The 25366-nt window shown below is 43.5% G+C and overlaps 1 protein-coding gene across 2 annotated transcripts; it reads right to left on the bottom strand.

The window, feature by feature from the left end:
* Positions 1-1773: 1773 nt before the first annotated feature.
* Positions 1774-25319, bottom strand: ddx31 (DEAD (Asp-Glu-Ala-Asp) box polypeptide 31). 2 transcript variants are annotated; one of them, XM_079515414.1, is made up of 21 exons: positions 25067-25319; positions 23648-23772; positions 22861-23286; positions 21792-21940; positions 21444-21519; positions 21030-21073; positions 20557-20627; positions 20289-20398; positions 16504-16545; positions 16204-16268; positions 15666-15785; positions 15429-15535; positions 14144-14367; positions 12837-12983; positions 12476-12535; positions 10858-10908; positions 10603-10742; positions 9926-10010; positions 9045-9156; positions 7713-7908; positions 1774-2042 (listed from the first exon to the last, which is right to left on the bottom strand). In XM_079515414.1, the coding sequence occupies exons 2-21, from the start codon at positions 23741-23743 to the stop codon at positions 1922-1924; spliced, it is 2442 nt and encodes an 813-aa protein (XP_079371540.1). In that variant the 5' UTR covers positions 23744-23772; positions 25067-25319; the 3' UTR covers positions 1774-1921. The 2 variants fall into 2 exon arrangements, with proteins under 2 accessions (XP_079371540.1, XP_079371539.1); XM_079515413.1 differs by having other exon boundaries at positions 22861-23289.
* Positions 25320-25366: the final 47 nt, after the last annotated feature.

Genomic DNA, 25366 nt, shown 5'->3' on the forward strand with positions numbered 1-25366 from the left:
ATTCTGATGGGCAATACAAGCTAAATGAAATGTCTCTTATTCTTATTCTGATGGGCAATACAAGCTAAATGAAATGTCACAATATTTATGACCAAATAACACGTTATCAACAGTACAGATATTGATTTCTTGTAAAGAAATATCCAATTGAAAATAACCCAATCTGCAAGCTCATAAAGCTTGTGTTGTGTGCTTGTAGATCGGCAGAAAAGATAAATAAAGTAGAATAATAAAATACTGTAGCTCAAGTGATTCAAACTTGGAAAAAACAACACGTATACCACATCATTAGCCATTAGAACTCATGATCCGGTTGGGAGCTGATGGTAATTTACGTCATGTTGTAGTCATTGACTTGTAGTCATCAGGCAGGAAACCACAAAGCTGAATCAGAAATAACCAAAATTCCCCGTGATCAAGGGCATCATACATTTAGGGCCTACCCAATAAAAGCATTGATGCGCCGTATGAATCAGACACGTTTCTCTAAAATGACACGGATGCTTTCCCGGTTTGAATGGGTTAACACAGACCAGCAAAACCACAAATAGCACGAAAACATTTTATACCAATAGAATAGTTACAAAGTGTATTTTTTATTGCAATAGATAAATGATGCCACAGTGAATCCTGTGAATTATTCTCTGCAGTGTAAAGATGTTGATGTTGACATTGATCATCATGTCATGAGACAAGCCTTTGGATTTTGTAACCACCAAACACATTTGCAATATATACAAATTCTGTATACAAAGTTATGAATTCATTTTAAATGTACTACATCAGTACATTGTGCACACTCATTTGCACAATAATTTCCCAATAAAGAAACATATTCTATACCCTAAAAAATAATGTAATAATATCCTACATTGAACCACTTTCGACCTGAGTTGATGTCATTATCTTGGGCATGTCATTATAGGCGACAATGTTGCATTTATTTATTTTGCATTTAAATTGTTTACATATATTTTGAATGCATGGCCATTCAGGGGCTCCGTAGTTTCCCCACAACAATTGCAAAAATATCCAATCTACGCGCTCCGAGCTTGTAGATTGGCTATTTCTGCTATGAATACAGGGTGTGTCTTTGAGCATTGGAGTATGAAAGCCGCTGTGTTACAGCAGTTGAACAGCAGTCCACCACGTATAGTATTCAGATATGCACACCTAAACAAACCCCACAGAGAGTAGTTAAGATCTTAATTGGGTTTTGCTGAAGACGATTTCAGAAGTCAGATAACAGAAAAGATCACCAGCATATCTCTGCTGTCGGGCGGAAACCACCTAACTCCAACATGTTCTCTTTTCAGGAAATTAAAAAAACAAACTTCCAGCTCAAGTGGAGGTAGGAGGTTTTGGCCAAAGCGCCTTTTAATAATTTTCATTGGTTAAACATTTTTTTTAACCAACACACAGACGTAAAGGGTGTTCAACATCACTGATTTATGAAAAAGAAAATAATAATAATAATAAAAAGATAACTAAACCGATGGAGTTAGCTGGTTTGGCAGGCAGTTTGAGGATCCAATGGAGTTAGGAGGTTTTGGCCGAAGCGCTTTTTAATACTTTTCATTGGTTCGATATTTATATGTATTTTTTAATCGACACACAGACGTAAAGGGTGTTCAATATAACTAATCTGAGTAACGTATGAAAATAAAAATGAAAAACCTGAAAAATGGAGTTAGGTGGTTACTGCCGGACAGCGACCGATATCCATGAACATTGTGTGGTGGGATGATGGGAACTCTCACTCCATCTCCTCCTCAGGTTCCACCTGACCTCCTGTCTTCTTCTTCCTTCTCTCTCACTCCATCTCCTCCTCAGGCTCCACCTGACCTCCTGTCTTCTTCTTCTCTCACTCCATCTCCTCCTCAGGTTCCACCTGACCTCCTGTCTTCTTCTTCCTTCTCTCTCACTCCATCTCCTCCTCAGGCTCCACCTGACCTCCTGTCTTCTTCTTCCTTCTCTTCTTCTTGGAGTCCGTCATCATCCCACTGGAGAACTCAGAAAGATTCGCTTTCTGTTTTGCCGACCTGAAGAAAAGAGACAAGGTTTTCAACCACGGCAGTTCACATCGAAACACCCGATTCAGTTGGAAAATAAAATAAATCCGAAGGTGGACAGACAGACAGACAGACACCAGAGGTTCTCAACCTTTTCTGGATCAGGGTCCACTTAAAGATCTCGAAATCACGCGTGCACTTTTATGGGCCCGGCCCATAGAATCACTGCCTACTAGGCATGCCACGGTATGAGATTTTACAGTACGGTACGGTGCCGGTATTGATAACCTATACCTCGGTATTCCACGGTATTTATATATATATAAAAAAAAAAAAAAGATTGCCCCCCCCCACCTATGTCTAGTGACTACCCCCACCTCCTTATAAGCCCTTCTTTGTTCCCCAACCTGTAGGCCTACATATCTTATTTTTTTATTTTTACCTTTTATGATAATTTTTATTTTGTTATTTGTCATGTGACTTGTCATGATTATGAATTGAAACCGAATGGAAACAAGACAGCAAGGACTTTTTTCAGTGATCCCTTTGGACATGTGTTTGACTGTACCCTATACTGATTACATTTCTGCCAATAAAGTATTCAATCAATGAATCAATAGCTATTCCCCACTGTATTTCACTGTACTATGGCTCCCCCTAATGGCCGTTTTGTACCCTGCACGCTGGATCTAGTGATCTACGCTGGAGGTAGTGCAATCTGCGCATGCTCACAACTGCGTGCCTCTGTGTTGACATTTCACACTTTTAGTTTAGTACATGTGGAAATATGGAATATACAATTGGATCTGGGTGTCTTTCAGCAACACTAACTCAAAGGTAGGAAGCAACTTTTCAATCTACTGCAGCTGTGTGGTGAAAATAAATGTTTTGCCTTAGTCTGCGAGTGGAGTTGCACTGCATGCGCGGAACATGCGCCGCCCACCAACGCTGTATTAAAATACCGTAAGCTCGGAAATCTCACGGTATCAACACCGTGGCTGTTCCTGTCGCGGTATTACCGAAATTCGGTAAACCGCGGCATGCCTACTGCCTACACAGTACACACTGTGTGTATGTGTGTTCAGTCAGTGTATTGGTTACGGTACTTTTCGACTGTCAAGGGAGAGTCATTTTCTGCATGCGTATCTTTCTCAGTGTGCGCATGCATGTACACGGTAAAAGAGAGCGTTTACTGGCCTCCGCAGTAGGCGGAATTACTTTTACTTCTTAAGTGTCTTGCTCAGGGACACTTCAGTGGGCGAGCCGAGGGTCGAACCGGCAACCTTCCCATTCCCAGACGGCCTCGCTCTCTACCCACTCAGCTACGACCCATTTAACTACAGTCTTTCTGCTCCCATCACCGCGGGGAGCCATGTTCAACCAGCTGGCTGATCAATACTCACACGCACACACACACGGTCACACACACGGTCACACACACGCACACACACACGGTCACACACACGCACAGCCTTGGGGCAGAGTAGACAGGTTGAGGGTTCAGCTCCCTGGAGGACATTTTACTTTACATCTTTATTGATTGCTGGCATCAACGGACCTCATTTCTCTGTAGTATCCCATATGTTACTGTATGTATGTGCTGTACATACGTTATGTACTGTATTATGTACATACTGTATTATGTACATAATGTGGTTCCTGCATGTCAATCCTCCTTCTTTCTCTTCTCTCTAAACAAACTATACTGTATATATTTGTACTGGTTTTAGCTTAGAACAACATATTTTGAGATGGGGGTACACGGCCAAATATGTATATATTTTTTGAGTGGTGCAACCACTCCAAGGAACAGCAATGTCTGTGACCTGTGACACCTATGTGACTCGTGTTAACCTATGTTTGTGTGTGACTCATGTGTGACTCATGAGTACCAGTAGGGGCGCTGTTGTGTCAGAAACAGAGACATAGAGATAGTATTGCACTGTTGCCTGCTAATGAGAGAGAGAGGGGGGGGGGGGGGGGGGGGAATTTGCACCACTCAGTTCACACGGGTGTGATTTTTTATTATATGGGGGTCCTTGACATGAAAAGGTTTTGAGCACCACTGATATAGCAAAATGGTAAATGGTGCATTTATATAGTGCCTTTATCTAAGGTGCTTTACATAGATTCAATGTGCATTACATTCACCCCTTCACACACACATTCATACACCGATGGCGGAGGAAACCATGCAAGGCACCAACCTGCTCATCGGGAGCAATTAGGGGTTCAGCGTCTTGCTCAAGGACACTTCGGCACTGACTCTGGGAGAGCCTGGGATCGAACAGGGAACGGTTCCCAAGCGGCCGCTCTACCCCTGAGCCACTGCCGCACCAATGTACATTTTTTAGAAAACCGTTTTCTGATTTAGAAGACATTTTTAGAATCTGCATCAGGTCTTAATGGATTAATGACAGGTGTCAACAGGCCAGTGTGGTGTATTCGTCTATGAACCAGAGCACTGGTGTCTCCAAGTCAACCACATCCATTCCACACCTCCATATACACAATTTAGGCATTTAGCAGACACTCTTAATTCAGAGCGATTTACAGTGAGCCAGGAGTAACAAGTAGTGATCTAGGATCATAGGTAAACAAAGGAAGTCAATAGAGACTTAATTATAGGTGTGTGGTGTAGTGTGTGTGTGTGTGTGTGTGTGTGTGTGTGAGTGAGAGAGAGAGCAAGAGAGAGTGAGAGTGTGTGGTCAAACAACCTTGTCCAGACAGGCCCACTGTGAGAAGCTGTTTACCACAAGCGACGCACGCACGCACACGCACGCACGCACGCACACACGCACACACACACAAGTCAGTCAACAGTGTGTAAATATGGATGTGTCAGGGGAGTCACACTCATAATTGACTGTATAAATAAGGTTGTGTGTGTGCATGTGCCAGTCAACTCAGCAGGGGTTCTCTGTTAATGAGCAGGGTCAGGAACATGTGTCAGACAGACATGCGCACACACACACACACACGCACGCACGCACGCACGGACGCACGCACGCACGCACGCACGCACGCACGCACGCACGCATTTGGTTGATAAAACATATGTTCTTATATACACTAGTATATTAACCATCTTAGTCATAAACCTAAATGTTCTTATTACACTAGATAAGAAAATATGAACCATCTTAGTCATTATAAAACGATATATCGTTGCTGTCGGGTGGAAACCTAGTATGTCCAAACCCGTTCCTTTATTATTATTGTTATTTAAAAAGAGCGTTTTATAATAGTGACAATAAGCAGTGAGCTTGTAGATCTGCTATTTTCACTACTTTTGGTTTGCTCGACAGTTTATATACACATCTTATACGATATGTATATTTCTTTGTCATTATAAACCCATTATGTTCGTATATGATTTGAGTGTATATAAGATCACACAAAATGAATAGGAAATCTATATTTAATATAATAAGAAACATAATATATTAATATTCTTTCAGTCTGAAAATGAATGGTGCCACAAGTCAACTGCAGATGTACATCTTTAAAAATCGAACGCATCTGCTTCTGCATTAGATCAAAACAACCAGTGCTTGAAATACAGTGAAAAGACGTTTTGTTTGTTTACCCTCTGGCACAAAGGGCAGCAACAAAGTCTGAGTCTCTCCACTTGCGTCTGTCATACCCATTCAAAGACAATGCATAAATGTATGTAATGTATAATATTATCTACTAATGTTGATTTGCGCAGACCGCAGGGATCTCCATATATGGGGATAGTCTGGGCACAAACAGGCCACAGACCTCACATTTGATCAAATGTTTCATCTCTGGGAACGCCGATTATTTAACTAGCGTTCAACTTAGCATAACTACGTTCAGTCTGTCTGTCTCTCCTAGACCGTCTCTCTTTCTCTGTTGTCTCCTACCTACACAATCTAGTAGCTAACACTCGTTAAAATTACAGACAGACAAAACACATAGGCCCTCATTTATCAATTGAGTGTAAATTCTGCCCCAAATTCGAGTGTAGTTTTCGTAGTACACCCACGTCGAGTCGGCATTTATAAAGTGATCGCAAACAGCTGATCCTTCCTAATTTCATTCCTAGCAGTAATAAATGTGACGGCTGAAATCAATCTGGCACGCCCTATGAAATCAAGCCTCGCCCTCGTTTTTGCGACATGAACAACTGCAATATGACCTGGAAACCATGGTTACAGGAAAAATAAAGTTCCCCTCGCTTGCATAAGTTGCCTTGCTGCCCTCACACACACACACACACACACACACACGCACACACGCACGCACGCACGCACGCACGCACGCACGCACGCACGCACGCACGCACGCACACACGCAACTTGTTGTATCTTAAATAAATAAACCTGCATGAATTAAATAAAGCTGTAGCCTACCCTGTCTGTTTCTCCTCTCGCTTCACTTCCCCCCTGCCCGCCTCACCCAACCCCCCCCCCCCCCCCCCCCCCCCGCACGCACGCACGCACATATCGCAATTTGCAAGCAACTGTCACTGTGTTGTTAGTTGTATTTTCAATTATTAAAGCATTTTTAATTTAATATACAACAAGATATATTAGTGAACGAAAACCTGAACCTGTGAACCATGAATTAAATAACAAATAGGCACACACACGCTGCTGTTTTGCATAGGTGCTCCTCCTGTCCTGTCTGTCTCTCTCTATCACTGTGGTCCGTCCGTGACACCGTGATCAACTGACCAGCACGTTCAACAGTCTATTTAAATTGCCTCGCAGTCGCTGCAGTGGTTGGGCTGTCAACTGTCAAATCAATTATATGAATATTGCAGCCAAAACCGTAGCCTCATGTGGCATGCACTGGACAGTGGTGGTGGTGGTGGGCTGCAGGCTGGGTTAGCCTATACTATCTCCGATGCGTTCCCACTTGCGCTGGCACGGCACATTTGGCATTCGAGCGACGCGTCGGGTTTATTAAACGAGGAGGAGATTGCACATAATGTAACTCCAGAAAGACATCGGTCTGCTGTAGATTAGGCTACAGTAGGTCCCATGTTGGGACTCTCCGCAGCTCGTCCCGTCCAGAGAAGGCTCTGGTCCCGTCATGGAAATATTTCAGCACAGACAGCCCAAATCCTCGCATGTATGCGCTCATCATGCAAAACACTGTTTAAATGGCTTACGCATCTAACTTGCAACATTGTTTTTAATTGCTTGTAAAGTTGGAAATCTCCTACCAATTTCATATGACACAAAGACTTTTTTTTAATTTATATATGTAGCCCATACCTATAGTTTTATATAAACATTTTAGGAGTGAATACATATGTTTCGATGCCTGTGACAGCCTCTCAGCTGGTCAAACAATGCTGAAAAACAGGTGAGGACAAAGCGTACGACAGCTCCCGACCAGACGTGATTTTTGTCTTCAAGTTCAAATTCATGCTTTGGCGCAAATGATAAATGCCGAAAGTTGCGATAATTTCGGCGTACACCCATATTTTGGCGTACGCACGGTTGATAAATGAGGGCCATACTGCCTATATAATATAGACTCGAGGTACATGTGTAACATCATCATCATCATACCGGGAAGTTATGCGGGATCACCTACTGAGTAGCAAAACATTACTTTCTGGCCTTGACAGCCCATACTTCCAAACTAAAAAGTATCGATTGCATTAAACAACTTTAAACTCACTTTGCCACTCTCTTTATGCATGCGCTTTAAAAAACCAACCTCTGCACTTTTCCTTTGTCCTGGTTTTTAGTCTGCTTCCTGCCGGTGTCTTTCTGCCCGGCAGCAGACAGGCCCTGTGGAGCGTCTCGGAGGCCGAAGCTCTTGGCGGCGTGGCCCAGGTGGAGGCCACGGATGTGGAAGATGTGTTTGAGAGAGGACGGGTAGGCTGCATAGGACCTCAGGAACGACTGTAGGGCTAGAGAACACAATACAATGTGTTTGAGAGAGGACGGGTCGGCTGCATAGGACCTCAGGAACGACTGTAGGGCTAGAGAACACAATACAATGTGTTTGAGAGAGGACGGGTCGGCTGCATAGGACCTCAGGAACGACTGTAGGGCTAGAGAACACAATACAATGTGTTTGAGAGAGGACGGGTCGGCTGCATAGGACCTCAGGAACGACTGTAGGGCTAGAGAACACAATACAATGTGTTTGAGAGAGGACGGGTCGGCTGCATAGGACCTCAGGAACGACTGTAGGGCTAGAGAACACAATACAATGTGATTGAGAGAGGACGGGTAGGCTGCATAGGACCTCAGGAACGACTGTAGGGCTAGAGAACACAATACAATGTGTTTGAGAGAGGACGGGTAGGCTGTATAGGACCTCAGGAACGACTGGTGGGCTACATCAGGGGTTCTCAACCCGTGGGTCGCGACCCCTCGGGGGGTCGCCAAATTATTTTAGGGGGTCCCCAAATTATTTAAAAAAAAAAAAAAAAAAAAAAAAAAAAAGATTTTACATTTTATTTTCACGATTTTTCAAAAATAGCAGACCTACAAGCTCGTAGCGCGCCACTCGGTGGCGCGCTATGAGCTTGTAGATCTGCTATTTTTCAATAGCTAAATTATAACAATGCTTAAAACACCAAAAGGGGTTCCCAGTCAATTTATATTGGGGGTCGGGAGGGGGCCCCGAGACATTGCCAAAGCATTTCCGGGGGTCCCCGGCCAAAAACGTTGAGAACCCCTGGGCTACATAACACAATACAATGTGTTTGAGAGAGGACGGGTAGGCTGCATAGGACCTCAGGAACGACTGGTGGGCTACATAACACAAATACAATAGGGGTGAAAACTGTTGAGCTTGTAGATCTGCTATTTTCCAATTTGTTTGGATGACACCGTAAATTAAAAAGTAAAAAAAAAGACACGGGTACTCACTTTTCACTTTTGGTACTTGGTATTTTAAGTACATTTTGATTCCAACACTTTTGTACTTTAATTCCGCACTTTTGTAACAGAATATTTCTACATTGCAGTATTGATTACTGAAGTAAAACATTTGAGTACTTTTCCCACCACAGACCACCTCTCCTCCAGCTCTCACCTTTCTTAGCGTTCTGTACGTTCTCAGGGTTGGAGTGAACGTCGTTCTCAAACTCTGTCTGCAGGACCGTTGCTCGCTCTCTGATCTCCTGTTCTAAAGCCTTGGAGGAGGTCTGAGGAGACACAGGACAGACATGATCACTGTTCACTGCTGAAAGTCACTGTCGATGTTGTCTGTGATGCGTGTCTGTAATGAGTCAATGTTGTCTGTGATGCATGTCTGCAATCGAGTCTTGATGTGCGTCTCTGTGATCCGAGTTAGTGTTGTTTAGCCTGTGATGCTAATCTGTGATGAGTTAGTCTCACGAGCCAAACTGTTGCCTCCCACAATTTTCGGATGCTTACAGTGCATACGGATGCTCTGAAAATGCTCTGAAAACGATAAAGCCTCCTCCCCACCTACGTTTTGTCTTTACAGTCACGCAAACGTATCATAATATAAATCAGAATCATCGAAGCATGATATATAGCTCACTGGCACTGCTTAGCAGAAATGGAAATTAGAAAATAAAACCTAAAGATATTTTAAAATGTATTTTCATGAATGGAAATGACAGTGACAGATGACAGCTATACCTGCCTCCGATTTCGGGAGGTGTAGTTCCAGACTCTATATAGCGTTCAGAGATTGTGGAATAGTGATGAGTCAAAATTTTCTGTGTGATGTGCGTCTGTGATCTGAGTCAGTGTTGTTGAGTGTGTGATGTGAGCCAGTGGTGTGTGTGTGCGTGTGATGTGAGCCAGTGGTGTGTGTGTGTTTGTGATGTGAGCCAGTGGTGTGTGTGTGTGTGTGTGTGATGTGAGCCAGTGGTGGGTGTGTGTGTGTGTGTGTGTGTGTGTGGTAAGTCAGTGTTGTATGTGTTTTGTCTGTCTCTACCATACCTGACTGTGGTACTTGCCCCGCCCCTTATACGTGTCATCCAGCATCAGATTGGACAGAATGTCCAGCAGCTTGATCTCCGATAGGCTGGAAAAAACCAACAAACCCCGCCCATGCCACAATAAGTTAATGCTTGGTAGAGTTAAATGATTGGCTGTTGAGACACGGATATATCCAATGTCTGTTCTGAATTCTGACAGTTTTTAGCTGCCTCTTGAGTTTGAAAAGCCTTTATTCTGTCATCCTTGGCAATTTGGTTAAAAAACGCAGGTGACCAATGTGTTTCGGATCAGGGGCCTTCATCAGGTTCCAAAAGTACTCAACTCAACTGAACGGTGTGCCTTGGATTCTTCTTAACCCATTAAGACCTGAGGCTGATTCTAAAAATGTTTTTCTGAATGTATGTATTTGGCCGCCGACCCCCATCTCAAAATATTTTGTTCCTGGGACGCCCAGAAGCAAATGTTTGCTTTAAAAAAATTATATATTCAAAGATTTGCACACATTTTCAAGATTTTTCAAAGATTACAAGCTCAAAGTGACGCGCTATGAGCTTGTATATGTATTATTTTATAGCCAAAGTATAAAATAATGGGTCATGTTCACCCAAAGGGAAGGAACTGAAATGTTTTGACCATGGCTTTCTAATCAGGTTGTTTACCATGATCAATCAACACACCTGATGTTGTGATTGGCCAGGTCTGTGATGAAGCCGGCCTCAGCAGGGGTGAGGAAGAGGAGGCAACTTCCTCGCGTTCCGATGCGAGCTGTCCTCCCCACGCGATGCACATACTCTGTTACACTGGTAGGAGGATTGTACTGCGCGCACACACACACACACACAATAATAGAGGCTTGTTATTGTATGTGACTGTAACTCTTCTTATGGAACACACATGGTTTTCATTGTTTGAAAGGCAATCAAAGACCTTACCTGGATTATCCACGTCACCTGCGGCAGATCTAGACCTCTCGCTGCGACATCCTGACACACACACACACACACACACACACACACACACACACACACACACACACACACACACACACACACACACACACACACACACACACACACACACACACACACACACACACACACACACACACACACACACACACACACACACACACACACACACACACACACACACACACACACACACACACACACACAGGTTGAGAGAGCATGAAAAAGGTTAGATTTGTATTGCCTTAATTTAATGCCTTTTTTTTTAAATAAATTATATATTTTTAGGGGCACCATGTGATCTACCTTTGGGCACCCCTGCCCTAACCCCTGTGTGAGTGGTGCTCTGGTGCGTGTGGCTGTGGCCACTAAAAACATAATTTTAACACTTTCTGTATACTTTTTTGAAAATAATCTCCCTCCTAGTATAATTGAGCAGTTCAGACGAATAAGGGTAATACGTACGGTACACAGTAGAATATAATATAATAGGATAGAATATGTACGGTACACAGTAGAATAGAATATGTATATGGTACACAGTAGAATAGGATAGGATAGAATACGTACGGTACACAGTAGAATAGAATAGGATAGAATACGTACGGTACACAGTAGAATAGGATAGGATAGAATAAGTACGGTACACAGTAGAATAGAATAGGATAGGATAGAATACGTACGGTACACAGTATAATAGAATAGGATAGAATAGAATACGTACGGTACACAGTAGAATAGAATAGGATAGAATACGTACGGTACACAGTAGAATAGAATAGGATAGAATACGTACGGTACACAGTAGAATAGAATAGGATAGAATACGTACGGTACACAGTATAATAGAATAGGATAGGATAGAATAGAATACGTACGATACACAGTAGAATAGAATAGGATAGAATACGTACGGTACACAGTAGAATAGAATAGGATAGAATACGTACGGTACACAGTAGAATAGAATAGGATAGGATAGAATAGAATACGTACGGTACACAGTAGAATAGAATAGGATAGAATACGTACGGTACACAGTAGAATAGAATAGGATAGAATACGTACGGTACACAGTAGAATAGAATAGGATAGAATAGAATACGTACGGTACACAGTAGAATAGGATAGGATAGAATAGAATACGTACGGTACACAGTAGAATAGAATAGGATAGAATACGTACGGTACACAGTAGAATAGAATAGGATAGAATACGTACGGTACACAGTAGAATAGAATAGGATAGAATACGTACGGTACACAGTAGAATAGAATAGGATAGAATACGTACGGTACACAGTAGAATAGAATAGGATAGAATACGTACGGTACACAGTAGAATAGAATAGGATAGAATACGTACGGTACACAGTAGAATAGAATAGGATAGAATACGTACGGTACACAGTAGAATAGAATAGGATAGAATACGTACGGTACACAGTAGAATAGAATAGGATAGAATACGTACGGTACACAGTAGAATAGAATAGGATAGAATACGTACGGTACACAGTAGAATATAATAGGATAGAATACGTACGGTACACAGTAGAATATAATAGGATAGAATACGTACGGTACACAGTAGGACTCCAGTCTTACTGACAGAAAACTCCTGAAACGCTTCTGTTCTTTCCTGGAAAGAGAAAACACATGGTTACTGCTGTAAAATAATATATATACAATATTGTAAAACATAGAGATACACTATGTACAAATAAAGTTTATAAGTTGTTATTTTTATTAAGAATAAAACAACGATACATTAATTCTAGGCACTATAATAAAACGGTTTATTATTTGTATTAGTAATAGTATTACTCAATAAATCAACAACATTCAGCTACAGAACATGGGGATGTGAATTATGGTTATTATGGGATGTGTGTGTGTGCATGTGTGTGTGTGTGGGGGGGGGGGGGGGGGGGGGCACTCACCTCCTGCTTCATGTTGCCATGGAGACGCAGGAAGTTGATGGGATGCTTCTGATTGGCTGAGGGCCGGCAGAGAACGGAGGTAAAGAGCGACAGGAGAAACTCCACGGCCTCACAGCTCGATATGAAAACTATTAGCTTATTATTACCCTGCAGACAGACAGGCAGGCAGACAGACAGACAGGCAGGCAGACAGACAGTCAGGTAAACAGAACAATACAGTATTGTGTGGAGTAGTAGGAAAGTAAATTATGTGTAGGGCTGGTTAGGGTTTAACCCAGTTACTCACGATAACTGTGAGAGTGTACAGATGGATCCAAATGGACCCGTAAGGGACAATTTACAGACCTGTAAGGGTCCATTTGGAACCCCAAGATTTGTTTAAATTACCCACTGGTATCGGATCGGTTGCCTGTATCGAGCGATACGCAAGGTATAGGTATCGGAACCGTGTTAATTGAAGGGGCGCCCAGGCCTGCCCCAAAGTTATTACTTGTGCGAGCAGAGCGCAGGTACCGTTTTCGGCTGCGTATGTCGGTGACTGCCTCGGCTAATCAGGGATTGTGAATTTTTGGTGGTCCCCGCGGACAATCAGGAACCACGTTTTTACATAAACATACATAGTTACGTCATCAGACAATCCCTGAGTGGCCGAGCGACGGCACCAACATACGGAGCCAATCCAAGCTCTGCTCGGGCCCAAGTAGGCCATTCATGGCCAACTTGTGTGCAAAGCGCAATTTCTAGTTAGAGCAGCCGCACCTGTCAGCCTGTTAGAACTACAGTTCTAACAGGCCCGAATATTAAGGCCCGGCTCTCATCAAACCCTGTACACTCAAGAGAATGTCCCCACTACCACCCTTAGATCTCCATATATGGAGCTGACCTGTTCTGACATTCCATGTTGATCTGACCTCATCAAACCCTGTACACTCAAGACATGCTCCTTATATGGCCAGTACAGAATTCATTCCATGTTGATCTGACCCCCCATGTCAAAGCGACAGCGCTCGCCCAGCAGTCTGCCGTCAACAAGGCCGCTTCTCGCCCTTAGGCGTCTTACTGGTTACAAGATGTATTTATATATTTTATATATTTTGTATTTATATTATTATAGCAAGAAGATGACGTCTTACGTTGTCATTTAATACCCTAAACAAACAGAGTCAAATCCGTAGACTTGGCTGGCATCAACTACCCTAAACCAACATTAAAGTCTGTAGACTTGGCTGGCACGAATTACATCATAATGTACTAGTATTATTAGTACAAGTACTACTAACTAGAGTATAATGGGATGTTGTTTCTACCTTGCATTTGTCCAGTATGAAGGCAGCCAGGCAGACCAGACGCAGTTTAGAGGGAACCATAACGACATTCTGCTGCAGAGCCTCCGGGACAGAGAAGCTCTCCGGTTGGCCAGCTGGGCCCGATACAGGGGTAATGGCGGTGATGTCATCGGAGGAGGAGGCGGGGTCAGACGCATTGATACGGACAGGGTTGTTCATACACACATCAGCCAGTCGAGACAAATCTGGAGCGCACACACACACACACGCACACACACAGTTAGTCTTGTCTGCTGAACTGAACCAGTCTCAACCTTCAACTCGACACCCGACGCACACACGTGACTGTCATTGAATGCAGCGCTCGAGTCACGAACTACCAGTAGAACTCTAGTAGAGTAAAAGTACAAGACCAGAGACACAAAATTAAGTTTCAATTACATCAATAGCGACTTTAAGCAACGACGGATACGGCAGTCGGCTACGGCAACCGGAAATGGATCCGTGCTCGATACATAAACCTGCTCTCCGTCGCAGCCCTTTCTACTACGGGAGAACCTACACTTACACGTAGTGTCTACAACGCCATGTCATAACCATGTTTATTGAAATTATAGCTGTCATACATTTACACTGATTGCTCCATCACCTCTCTTATGCTGTGTAATGTGTTGGCATGCTCTGAATGAAGAAATAACACTAATACCATATGTCATATTAACCCTGTTTATTAAAACGGTTTTAGAATAACACAGATTGCTCCAGCACCTTCCTCTTTCCACTGCTGATCATGTCCAGCGCATGTAAGAATTAAGCAATATCGGCAAGTTAGCTGACGCGCGACGGGGTGTTTTAAAAATAATAATAATAATGTGTTTATGTTTGACACATGCTGCATGGACGCGTCACCGTGGCAACCAATGTCGCCGTCGCCGGAGGCTGTTTGCTTAACGATTTTGACAGCTACGGCGTGGGCGTCATAGCTGCCGTACTTCCGCGTAACGGAGCCGTCCTGAAAACAGTCGTTGTCCCTATTGCTGTCGGGCATAAACCTCTTATATTCACAACCTGTTTTAACTTTTTCTTTTTCGTAAATTAACTCCCTACTTGATCATACTACAGCGTCACACAAAAGCTATTTATGAATTTAAATCCTGAAAAGTACCAGTTTTGGAGAGAGGTTTCCACCTGACTGAGACGATACAGATTTTTGACTTTTTGGTCTCCCTTACTATATAAAACGTACTTGATATTTACGCTTTAATTTTACATTTACACAGTTCTGACACGTAGGTGAATTCACTACCTTGATTCATGGTGGCAGACAGTAGGACATTGGTTCTGTCATCTGCAGCAGAGTTCACACTGTTCAGAATCACTGTGAGATCCTTCTCAAAACCCAGGTCTAACGTTCTACAAACACAATATCACACACACACACACACACACAATGTTCCAATGTTCAACGACAGAAATGCAATTAAACCGTTAATCGTCAATTAATTAATCGTCAAGTAAAATGTCACAATGGTGGCAGCCCTACCTGTCTGCCTCGTCCAGGACGAGCCAGCGTATGGAGGTGAAGGAGATGTTGAGGGTGTGCTTGATGTGATCCACCAGACGTCCAGGAGTACACACCAGGATGTTAATACCTTTACGCAGTCTAGAAAGAGAGAGAGAGAGTCAGAGGGACGCACTAAAAAGTGACAACCAAAGTACATTCCCAACATCTGCCACGCAGGTTGTTGAAGTGTGTGCATCGCTGGCTGCATGCCTGGCACACATCTCACAGTGGATGTATTCTTTCCAACCACCTCAAGATCAACGTGCACAACACTGAGCTTCTCTTCCTCTGTAATCAACCATGCAATGCAGTGTTATAGGGCCTACTGGGCCTTTAAACAATTATTAAATACCTATGTCATCATTAAGGTGAAGCAGCAGAAAGTGGAAATGCAAGAGGATCGGTTACCGTGCTGAGAACCATTCTGCCATGCATAACAGCAGCTATTTAGTGTAACACAGAATTACGTGGTTTAATTTTTACATACTGTACATAGATAGACAGACATATTTATTACCTGGCTTTCTCAGCCTTCCTTTTCTCTCCTCCCATCAGAACTCCGGGAACAATCCAGGTAAATGGCTGAGGAGAGGCCGAAGAGGGGTCAAGTCAACTCAAGTCCATTTTATGTATAAAGCACATTTAAAAACAACCAGCCTAGGTTTGTCAAAGTGCTGTACAACATGATGATAACAAAGGTCGTCGTTAGATTGACCTTCAGAACACAAACGACAATGTCCCTTCTACTTTAACACTCTGTCCTACAGAGTCAAACCACACCGACTGTCCTAGTCAGACAAAACGGACGTTCACAAACCTTTAGTAATTTCTGGAAGGTTTGAAAAGTCTGCAGGGCCAACTGGGAGGGAGAGAGAGAGAGAGAGAGAGAGAGAGAGACTTAAGATAAGATACACACATCGTCTCTGTCGGATGGAAACCTCACTGAATGCCACAGACGAAAAACAGTCTAAGTCCACACTATTGATCCATAATGTATAAATGATAGATAAGGGTTCAGGACAACGAGGCCTTTTCGTGGAGGGGTCAGAATGAAATTTGGACTTAAAGACTGTTTTTCGTCTGTGGTACTCAGGATGTAGGTCAAAAATCAAACTGCTAATTTTCAGGATTCAAATTCTAAACTCATCAAAAGCAGCAGATCTACAAGCTCGAAACGCGCTGCTTCACGCCACGTGTCAAGCTTGTGCATCTCCTACTTTTGATGCTTTTGGGTGACGCTGTAGTATGATCATCATCAAATATTGCGTTAATGTACAAAAAACAGAAACTTGAAATATGGATATATGAGGTTTCAGCCGGACAGCAGTGACATACAGCCGTATACAGCATATGGACGGTAACTCTAGCAGTGTACACAGTATGTATAGTAGTGGTAGACAGTACCTCTCTGGTTGGTACTATGACCATATGGACGGTAACTCTAGCAGTGTACACAGTATGTATAGTAGTGGTAGACAGTTCCTCTCTGGTTGGTACTATGACCATATGGACGGTAACTCTAGCAGTGTACACAGTATGTATAGTAGTGGTAGACAGTACCTCTCTGGTTGGTACTATGACCATATGGACGGTAACTCTAGCAGTGTACACAGTATGTATAGTAGTGGTAGACAGTACCTCTCTGGTTGGTACTATGACCATATGGACGGTAACTCTAGCAGTGTACACAGTATGTATAGTAGTGGTAGACAGTACCTCTCTGGTTGGTACTATGACCATATGGACGGTAACTCTAGCAGTGTACACAGTATGTATAGTAGTGGTAGACAGTACCTCTCTGGTTGGTACTATGACCATATGGACGGTAACTCTAGCAGTGTACACAGTATGTATAGTAGTGGTAGACAGTACCTCTCTGGTTGGTACTATGACCATATGGACGGTAACTCTAGCAGTGTACACAGTATGTATAGTAGTGGTAGACAGTACCTCTCTGGTTGGTACTATGACCATATGGACGGTAACTCTAGCAGTGTACACAGTATGTATAGTAGTGGTAGACAGTACCTCTCTGGTTGGTACTATGACCATATGGACGGTAACTCTAGCAGTGTACACAGTATGTATAGTAGTGGTAGACAGTACCTCTCTGGTTGGTACTATGACCATATGGACGGTAACTCTAGCAGTGTACACAGTATGTATAGTAGTGGTAGACAGTACCTCTCTGGTTGGTACTATGACCATATGGACGGTAACTCTAGCAGTGTACACAGTATGTATAGTAGTGGTAGACAGTACCTCTCTGGTTGGTACTATGACCATATGGACGGTAACTCTAGCAGTGTACACAGTATGTATAGTAGTGGTAGACAGTACCTCTCTGGTTGGTACTATGACCATATGGACGGTAACTCTAGCAGTGTACACAGTATGTATAGTAGTGGTAGACAGTACCTCTCTGGTTGGTACTATGACCATATGGACGGTAACTCTAGCAGTGTACACAGTATGTATAGTAGTGGTAGACAGTACCTCTCTGGTTGGTACTATGACCATATGGACGGTAACTCTAGCAGTGTACACAGTATGTATAGTAGTGGTAGACAGTACCTCTCTGGTTGGTACTATGACCATATGGACGGTAACTCTAGCAGTGTACACAGTATGTATAGTAGTGGTAGACAGTACCTCTCTGGTTGGTACTATGACCATATGGACGGTAACTCTAGCAGTGTACACAGTATGTATAGTAGTGGTAGACAGTACCTCTCTGGTTGGTACTATGACCATATGGACGGTAACTCTAGCAGTGTACACAGTATGTATAGTAGTGGTAGACAGTACCTCTCTGGTTGGTACTATGACCATATGGACGGTAACTCTAGCAGTGTACACAGTATGTATAGTAGTGGTAGACAGTACCTCTCTGGTTGGTACTATGACCATATGGACGGTAACTCTAGCAGTGTACACAGTATGTATAGTAGTGGTAGACAGTACCTCTCTGGTTGGTACTATGACCATATGGACGGTAACTCTAGCAGTGTACACAGTATGTATAGTAGTGGTAGACAGTACCTCTCTGGTTGGTACTATGACCATATGGACGGTAACTCTAGCAGTGTACACAGTATGTATAGTAGTGGTAGACAGTACCTCTCTGGTTGGTACTATGACCATATGGACGGTAACTCTAGCAGTGTACACAGTATGTATAGTAGTGGTAGACAGTACCTCTCTGGTTGGTACTATGACCATATGGACGGTAACTCTAGCAGTGTACACAGTATGTATAGTAGTGGTAGACAGTACCTCTCTGGTTGGTACTATGACCATATGGACGGTAACTCTAGCAGTGTACACAGTATGTATAGTAGTGGTAGACAGTTCCTCTCTGGTTGGTACTATGACCATATGGACGGTAACTCTAGCAGTGTACACAGTATGTATAGTAGTGGTAGACAGTACCTCTCTGGTTGGTACTATGACCATATGGACGGTAACTCTAGCAGTGTACACAGTATGTATAGTAGTGGTAGACAGTACCTCTCTGGTTGGTACTATGACCATATGGACGGTAACTCTAGCAGTGTACACAGTATGTATAGTAGTGGTAGACAGTACCTCTCTGGTTGGTACTATGACCATATGGACGGTAACTCTAGCAGTGTACACAGTATGTATAGTAGTGGTAGACAGTACCTCTCTGGTTGGTACTATGACCATATGGACGGTAACTCTAGCAGTGTACACAGTATGTATAGTAGTGGTAGACAGTACCTCTCTGGTTGGTACTATGACCATATGGACGGTAACTCTAGCAGTGTACACAGTATGTATAGTAGTGGTAGACAGTACCTCTCTGGTTGGTACTATGACCATATGGACGGTAACTCTAGCAGTGTACACAGTATGTATAGTAGTGGTAGACAGTACCTCTCTGGTTGGTACTATGACCATATGGACGGTAACTCTAGCAGTGTACACAGTATGTATAGTAGTGGTAGACAGTACCTCTCTGGTTGGTACTATGACCATATGGACGGTAACTCTAGCAGTGTACACAGTATGTATAGTAGTGGTAGACAGTACCTCTCTGGTTGGTACTATGACCATATGGACGGTAACTCTAGCAGTGTACACAGTATGTATAGTAGTGGTAGACAGTACCTCTCTGGTTGGTACTATGACCATATGGACGGTAACTCTAGCAGTGTACACAGTATGTATAGTAGTGGTAGACAGTACCTCTCTGGTTGGTACTATGACCATATGGACGGTAACTCTAGCAGTGTACACAGTATGTATAGTAGTGGTAGACAGTACCTCTCTGGTTGGTACTATGACCATATGGACGGTAACTCTAGCAGTGTACACAGTATGTATAGTAGTGGTAGACAGTTCCTCTCTGGTTGGTACTATGACCATATGGACGGTAACTCTAGCAGTGTACACAGTATGTATAGTAGTGGTAGACAGTACCTCTCTGGTTGGTACTATGACCATATGGACGGTAACTCTAGCAGTGTACACAGTATGTATAGTAGTGGTAGACAGTTCCTCTCTGGTTGGTACTATGACCATATGGACGGTAACTCTAGCAGTGTACACAGTATGTATAGTAGTGGTAGACAGTACCTCTCTGGTTGGTACTATGACCAGGGCTAGCGGCCCGTCCGCTCGCTGGATTTTAGGCTCGACTGCCTGGAGTGACTGGACTATAGGGATACCATAGGCCAGAGTCTTACCTACACACATGCGCACACACACACACACACACACACACACACACACACACACACACACACACACACACACACATGCACACGCACACACACAGTTAGTGACTGGACTGTGATGTTGCTACTGTACATGTGAACATGAGCATCCAGGTCGTTCTGCTCACCAGAACCAGTCTGAGATCTGACAACAGCGTCTCTTCCTGACAGCAGGACTGGGATGGTCTGTTTCTGGACACTACACAAGCATAGTCGCACACGCGCACACACGCACAGTCACACACACAGTCAGTCACACACACACACACACACATTTGAATTATTTTATTTGGATCTGCACAAGAGGCGCAATACAATAGACCCAAACACTGATCAGAATTAGGTTACATTATATGGTCCAACCAGATATAACTGCTGCACATGCTTAACACACAGAGGAAAAAAGATAGCACATTGATGACATACTATTACTTGACACTTTTTTTTTTTTAAGCCACCTATGGATAAATGAAACGCCTTCTCCAGATAGACAGACTGCCCACACACACACACACACGCGTGCACACACACACACAGTTATTTAAAGTGTGTGAATTCATGTCTCTAGTGTGTGTGTGTGTGTGTGTGTGTGTGTGTGTACCTGGTCATGGTGGTGATATTCAGAACCTTGTTGAGAGTCGCCACCTGACAGACAAACCAACCAACCAATCAGAACACAGGATACTCAGCATAAAACAAGTCAGCGACTAGCATCGCACCAGGTGGTGGTTTTGTTTTGTTTATTACCATATGCTGTCTAGTCGGTTAGAAACCTTGTATTTCCAAATTGTCGCAAAAAAGTTGTGAAAATAGCACGTTCAGCTCACAACAAAGCAAAGGGCTTGCGATCTGCTATTTTCAATATTTGATTTTTTTTTTTATAATTAAAAAGGAATGGTTTTGGACTTACACGGTTTCTACCCGACAGCAACGATATGAAAATCTTATGTACAAATTACACGCAGATCAGACAACAACAACAACTCTGTGGGGTGTGTGTGTGTGTTGGACTGACCAGGTGTGGATGGAGGTCGGTGTCTGTAAATGAGTCTGTGGTGAAAACCTTCTCCTTCAACTGGGACACGTTTGCTCTGACGAATGAGAGAGAGGGAGAGAGAGAGAGCGAGAGAGAGAGAGAGAACTCTGGAATCTTAAAAGTTTAAAGACTACAGTACAGTATGTTTAAGGTAATCCTTACCCAACACTGACCTATCGCTCTGCCGTCAATTCCCACTTACAAAATGTCAGAAGGTTGTTTATTCTAAGATACACACGTCGGTTTGGTGAATATGAAGCTAAAGATGCGTTCAGGGGATCTATTGCGCTTATAAAAACACAGTGACCAGTCAGAAAGAGGTGGTACCTGTCTATTTGTGGAATGTCAGGGTTGTGATTGAACAGGGAGGAGGTCTTAACGCCTCCCTTCACTCCGTGTCGCTCTCTCTTCTCTCCGTTCGTCTGGTGTCCCTCTGTCATCCTCCTCTGCTTCTTCTGACTGGCTGGAGTCGAGGCCTGAGGACAGGAAGACACTGTTTTATTAAGACAGGGGTTCTCAACGTTTTTGGCCGGGGACCCCCGAAAATGCTTTGGCAACGTCTCGGGACCCCCGCCCCGCCCCCTCCCGACCCCCAATATAAATTGACTGCTACAATAACCTTAAACCATTTTGGGCGGGAACCCCTTTTGGTGTTTTAAGCATTGTTATAATTTAGCTATTTAAAAATAGCAGATCTACAAGCTCATAGCGCGCCACTCGGTGGCGCGCTATGAGCTTGTAGATCTGCTATTTTTTTTTAAAATTTTTTTTTTTTGAAAATAATTTGGGGACCCCCTAAAATAATTTGGCGACCCCCCGAGGGGTCGCGACCCACGGGTTGAGAACCCCTGTATTAAGAGACCAAGGCAGTCTTGTAGAAACGTAAAAAGCCTTTAATAAAGTGGCTACTGCAGTTGTGCTGCAACACGTAGGTGAATTTGAATTCTTGCAAATGCAGTAGCCACCGTGGCCTTAATATAGGCTTTTTACGAGTGCCTTGGTCTCTTTTTTTTTGCATTCATTCTGTCACCTTGTTGGAAATTTCTACTCTGGCCAAACAGATGCGCTCCTTTTTTCTACACTTTTTTATTATAATTGTACAGTCTATAACAGGAGTCTTCAACAGGGGGTCTAACCCTAACCCCTAGCCTAGGGGGTCCTCAGAGATACTGCAGGAGAAATGTGCAGATATCCTGCTGCATACTTATATTGTATGTTGCTTTGTTTACTGTTGAGTGAGAAAACAATGTTGCACATTAAGCTAGTAATCTGGGGACCCCCTAAAATAATGTAGGTGTCCCCGACCCCCAGTTTGTCACCACCACTACATTAGATAATATCATCTGTTAAAGCTGTGACGATGTGAGACTGTGAGTGAGTATGTGATTAAAGTGACCTGCTGCTCTGTGACGTCGTCCCGAGGTTTGTCCGCCTCTCTCCTCCTCTGTTTTTTAGGTGTCCCTGACGACATCTTCTGAGGAGGTTTCTCCTGGTTGGAAGGAGGTGTCTCGGATGATGACATCACCTTAGGAGGTTTCTCCTGGTTGGAAGGAGGTGACTCTGATGATGACGACATCACCTTAGGTTTCTCCTGGTTGGAAGGAGGCGTCTCTGATGATGACGACATCACCTTAGGAGGTTTCTCCTGGTTGGAAGGAGGCGTCTCTGATGATGACGTCGTCTGAGGAGGTTTCTCCTCCTCTCTCCTCTGTTTGGAAGGAGGTCCCTCCGACGGTGAAATCAGAGGAGGCTTTTGCTCCCCTCTCCTCTTTTTGGAAGGAGATCTCTCTGATGATATCTTCCTCTTCTCCGCTTTCACTTTCTTCTGCAAAAACAATGCAACGTGATTCGAGATGAAAGATTATTACCGATATATCTCTGTCGTGTGGAAACCTCCAAAACTTGTAACTTTTCTCAAATCAGGATTCAAATTTTAAAAAAAATAGCAAAATTAGCAGATCTACAAGCTCAAAATGCATTGCTTTGTGCAGCATTTCGAGCTTGTGGATGCTCTACTTTTGATGCTTTTGTGTGACGCTGTAGTATGGTCAGGTAGGGCATTAATTTACGAAAATATGTTAAAATATGGATAAGAGAGGTTTCTGCCCGACAGCATCAATAAGGATGTCATGTATTTGTGTGTGTATTTCAGGGACAGGCTGGGTATATAAAATGGTACCTACCCACTGCCGTGAGTGAGCCTTCTTCTTCTTCCGACCGGGGGTGAAGGAGGACGGGACGGTGATGTTGAGACATAGCTGGCCCTCGGTTGATGACATCGCGTCAAACACTCAAACCTTACAACTTTCTAAGAAATAATACATCAGAATGCATATGTTACACACTGGCCCCTTTTCCACTGGTTCACTTATTTTTTTCCCCGCCTAATATTGAAGCAGTTCGGAGAGTTTCTAGTCCACTGAAAATCCATTCAGAACCCTACAAAGTTGGTTCGGAACTGGTGCCGGACCCTGTAGCCAACCCTGCAGGCTGCAGAAGTCTCTAGATGGGCGCTACACCAGACTGCTGTGTGCAGTACTTAACATCAGCAAAAGTACACGTTACCAACAAGAATCTGTATGATGGAATGCCAAGGGTGAGCCAGAAAATAGCCGCCAGGAGAATGAGACTAGCAGGACACTGCCAAAGACACCAAGAGATGCCACTGCTGCCAGCCAGCAAACTGGTGCTGTGGGAACCAACACACGTCACACGCACCGGTCACGAGGACGTCCCACATTAACATATGTGGATGTACTCAAGAACGACGCAGGAGCTCAAAGCACCAACACGCTGTCCAGATGTATGGAGAACCGGGATGTCTGGAAGTGACGATGGAGGACTCAGCTGAGGACGACCTAGATTGTCCGACCTAGAAGACCTAGAGAGAGAACTGGAACCAAGAAAATGGCCGCCGGTTCCGTGAAAGCACCACGGTTCCAAGAATCTAGAACGGAACCAGTTCTAGAACCAGTTATTTTGGTGGAAAAGGGGCCACTGGATAAGAGTGTCTGCTCAGCGGTTCTCAAGTGGGATCCGGGACTGACCCCCAGGAGTCCTAACGGTGGGGTCCCCAGCTAAATGAGGAACAGTGAGTTCACATTATTTCACAGGCTGAACTTGGCCCAGTGAGAGAATGTATGAAAATGATAGAGCATAGGTTTCATTCCACTGTTATCTCCCTACCTAGGCACCAACACACTATAACAGTATAAACAAAACAACTGTAATAAATCTAACCAAAGACAATAATGTTCATCGTCTCTTATGGTCTACCGTCTTATACCCCAAAATAAGACCTAATTGACATGATACTGTTTGACATTATGAGTGGAGGACTAAACACACTGAAGAAGATGCATTGAAAGGAGATGTGTACATGAATTAACATCATCTGGACTCTGGAGGTGGTTTCAGCATGACCTGATACAGATACATATGATGATAAATTAACGTGCATTTTAATGCCTAACAACACACACACACACACACACACACACACAGTGCAAGCTTAGCTGTTAATGCTACACACGCAGTGATGCTGTAACATGACAACACAACTAAACTACATGGAATATCGTTAACAAGAGTTATACTGTTACCTTGACAACGTGGTCTCACAAACACACACGTGTTCCAGGTTTATCTCTCAGCGTAGCGGCTAGTAAGCATATAAGACAGATGTGTTTCATATAAGGACTGTTCTTAAGAAATCTAAATGGAAGTACAAAGTACAGACAGCAACTTAACTTAAATCTGTCATCTGTGGCTGGTCCACTGCGTTGTGTTCAAGACAAGTGAAAGTCGCAGCGGCATAAACACACGTGGAACACTTCCGGATACGTCACAGAAGCCCCGCCTCCTTGTATAGATGTATTCACTGCTGTGCTTGAACATGCGCA

The sequence above is a fragment of the Electrona antarctica genome (genome assembly GCF_951216825.1).
Source record: "Electrona antarctica genome assembly, chromosome: 12".
NCBI classification, from domain to species: Eukaryota; Metazoa; Chordata; class Actinopteri; order Myctophiformes; family Myctophidae; genus Electrona; species Electrona antarctica.

Excerpts from the sequence above, each read along its gene's own strand:
- ddx31 (XM_079515413.1), bottom strand. The coding sequence starts at position 23,743 with ATGTCATCAACCGAGGGCCAGCTATGTCTCAACATCACCGTCCCGTCC. Across the intron at positions 21,074-21,443 it reads CCGACCTCCATCCACACCTG|GTGGCGACTCTCAACAAGGT; the intron begins GTCAGTCCAACA and ends TTTGTCTGTCAG. Across the intron at positions 12,984-14,143 it reads TCATACTGGACAAATGCAAG|GGTAATAATAAGCTAATAGT; the intron begins GTAGAAACAACA and ends GTCTGTCTGCAG.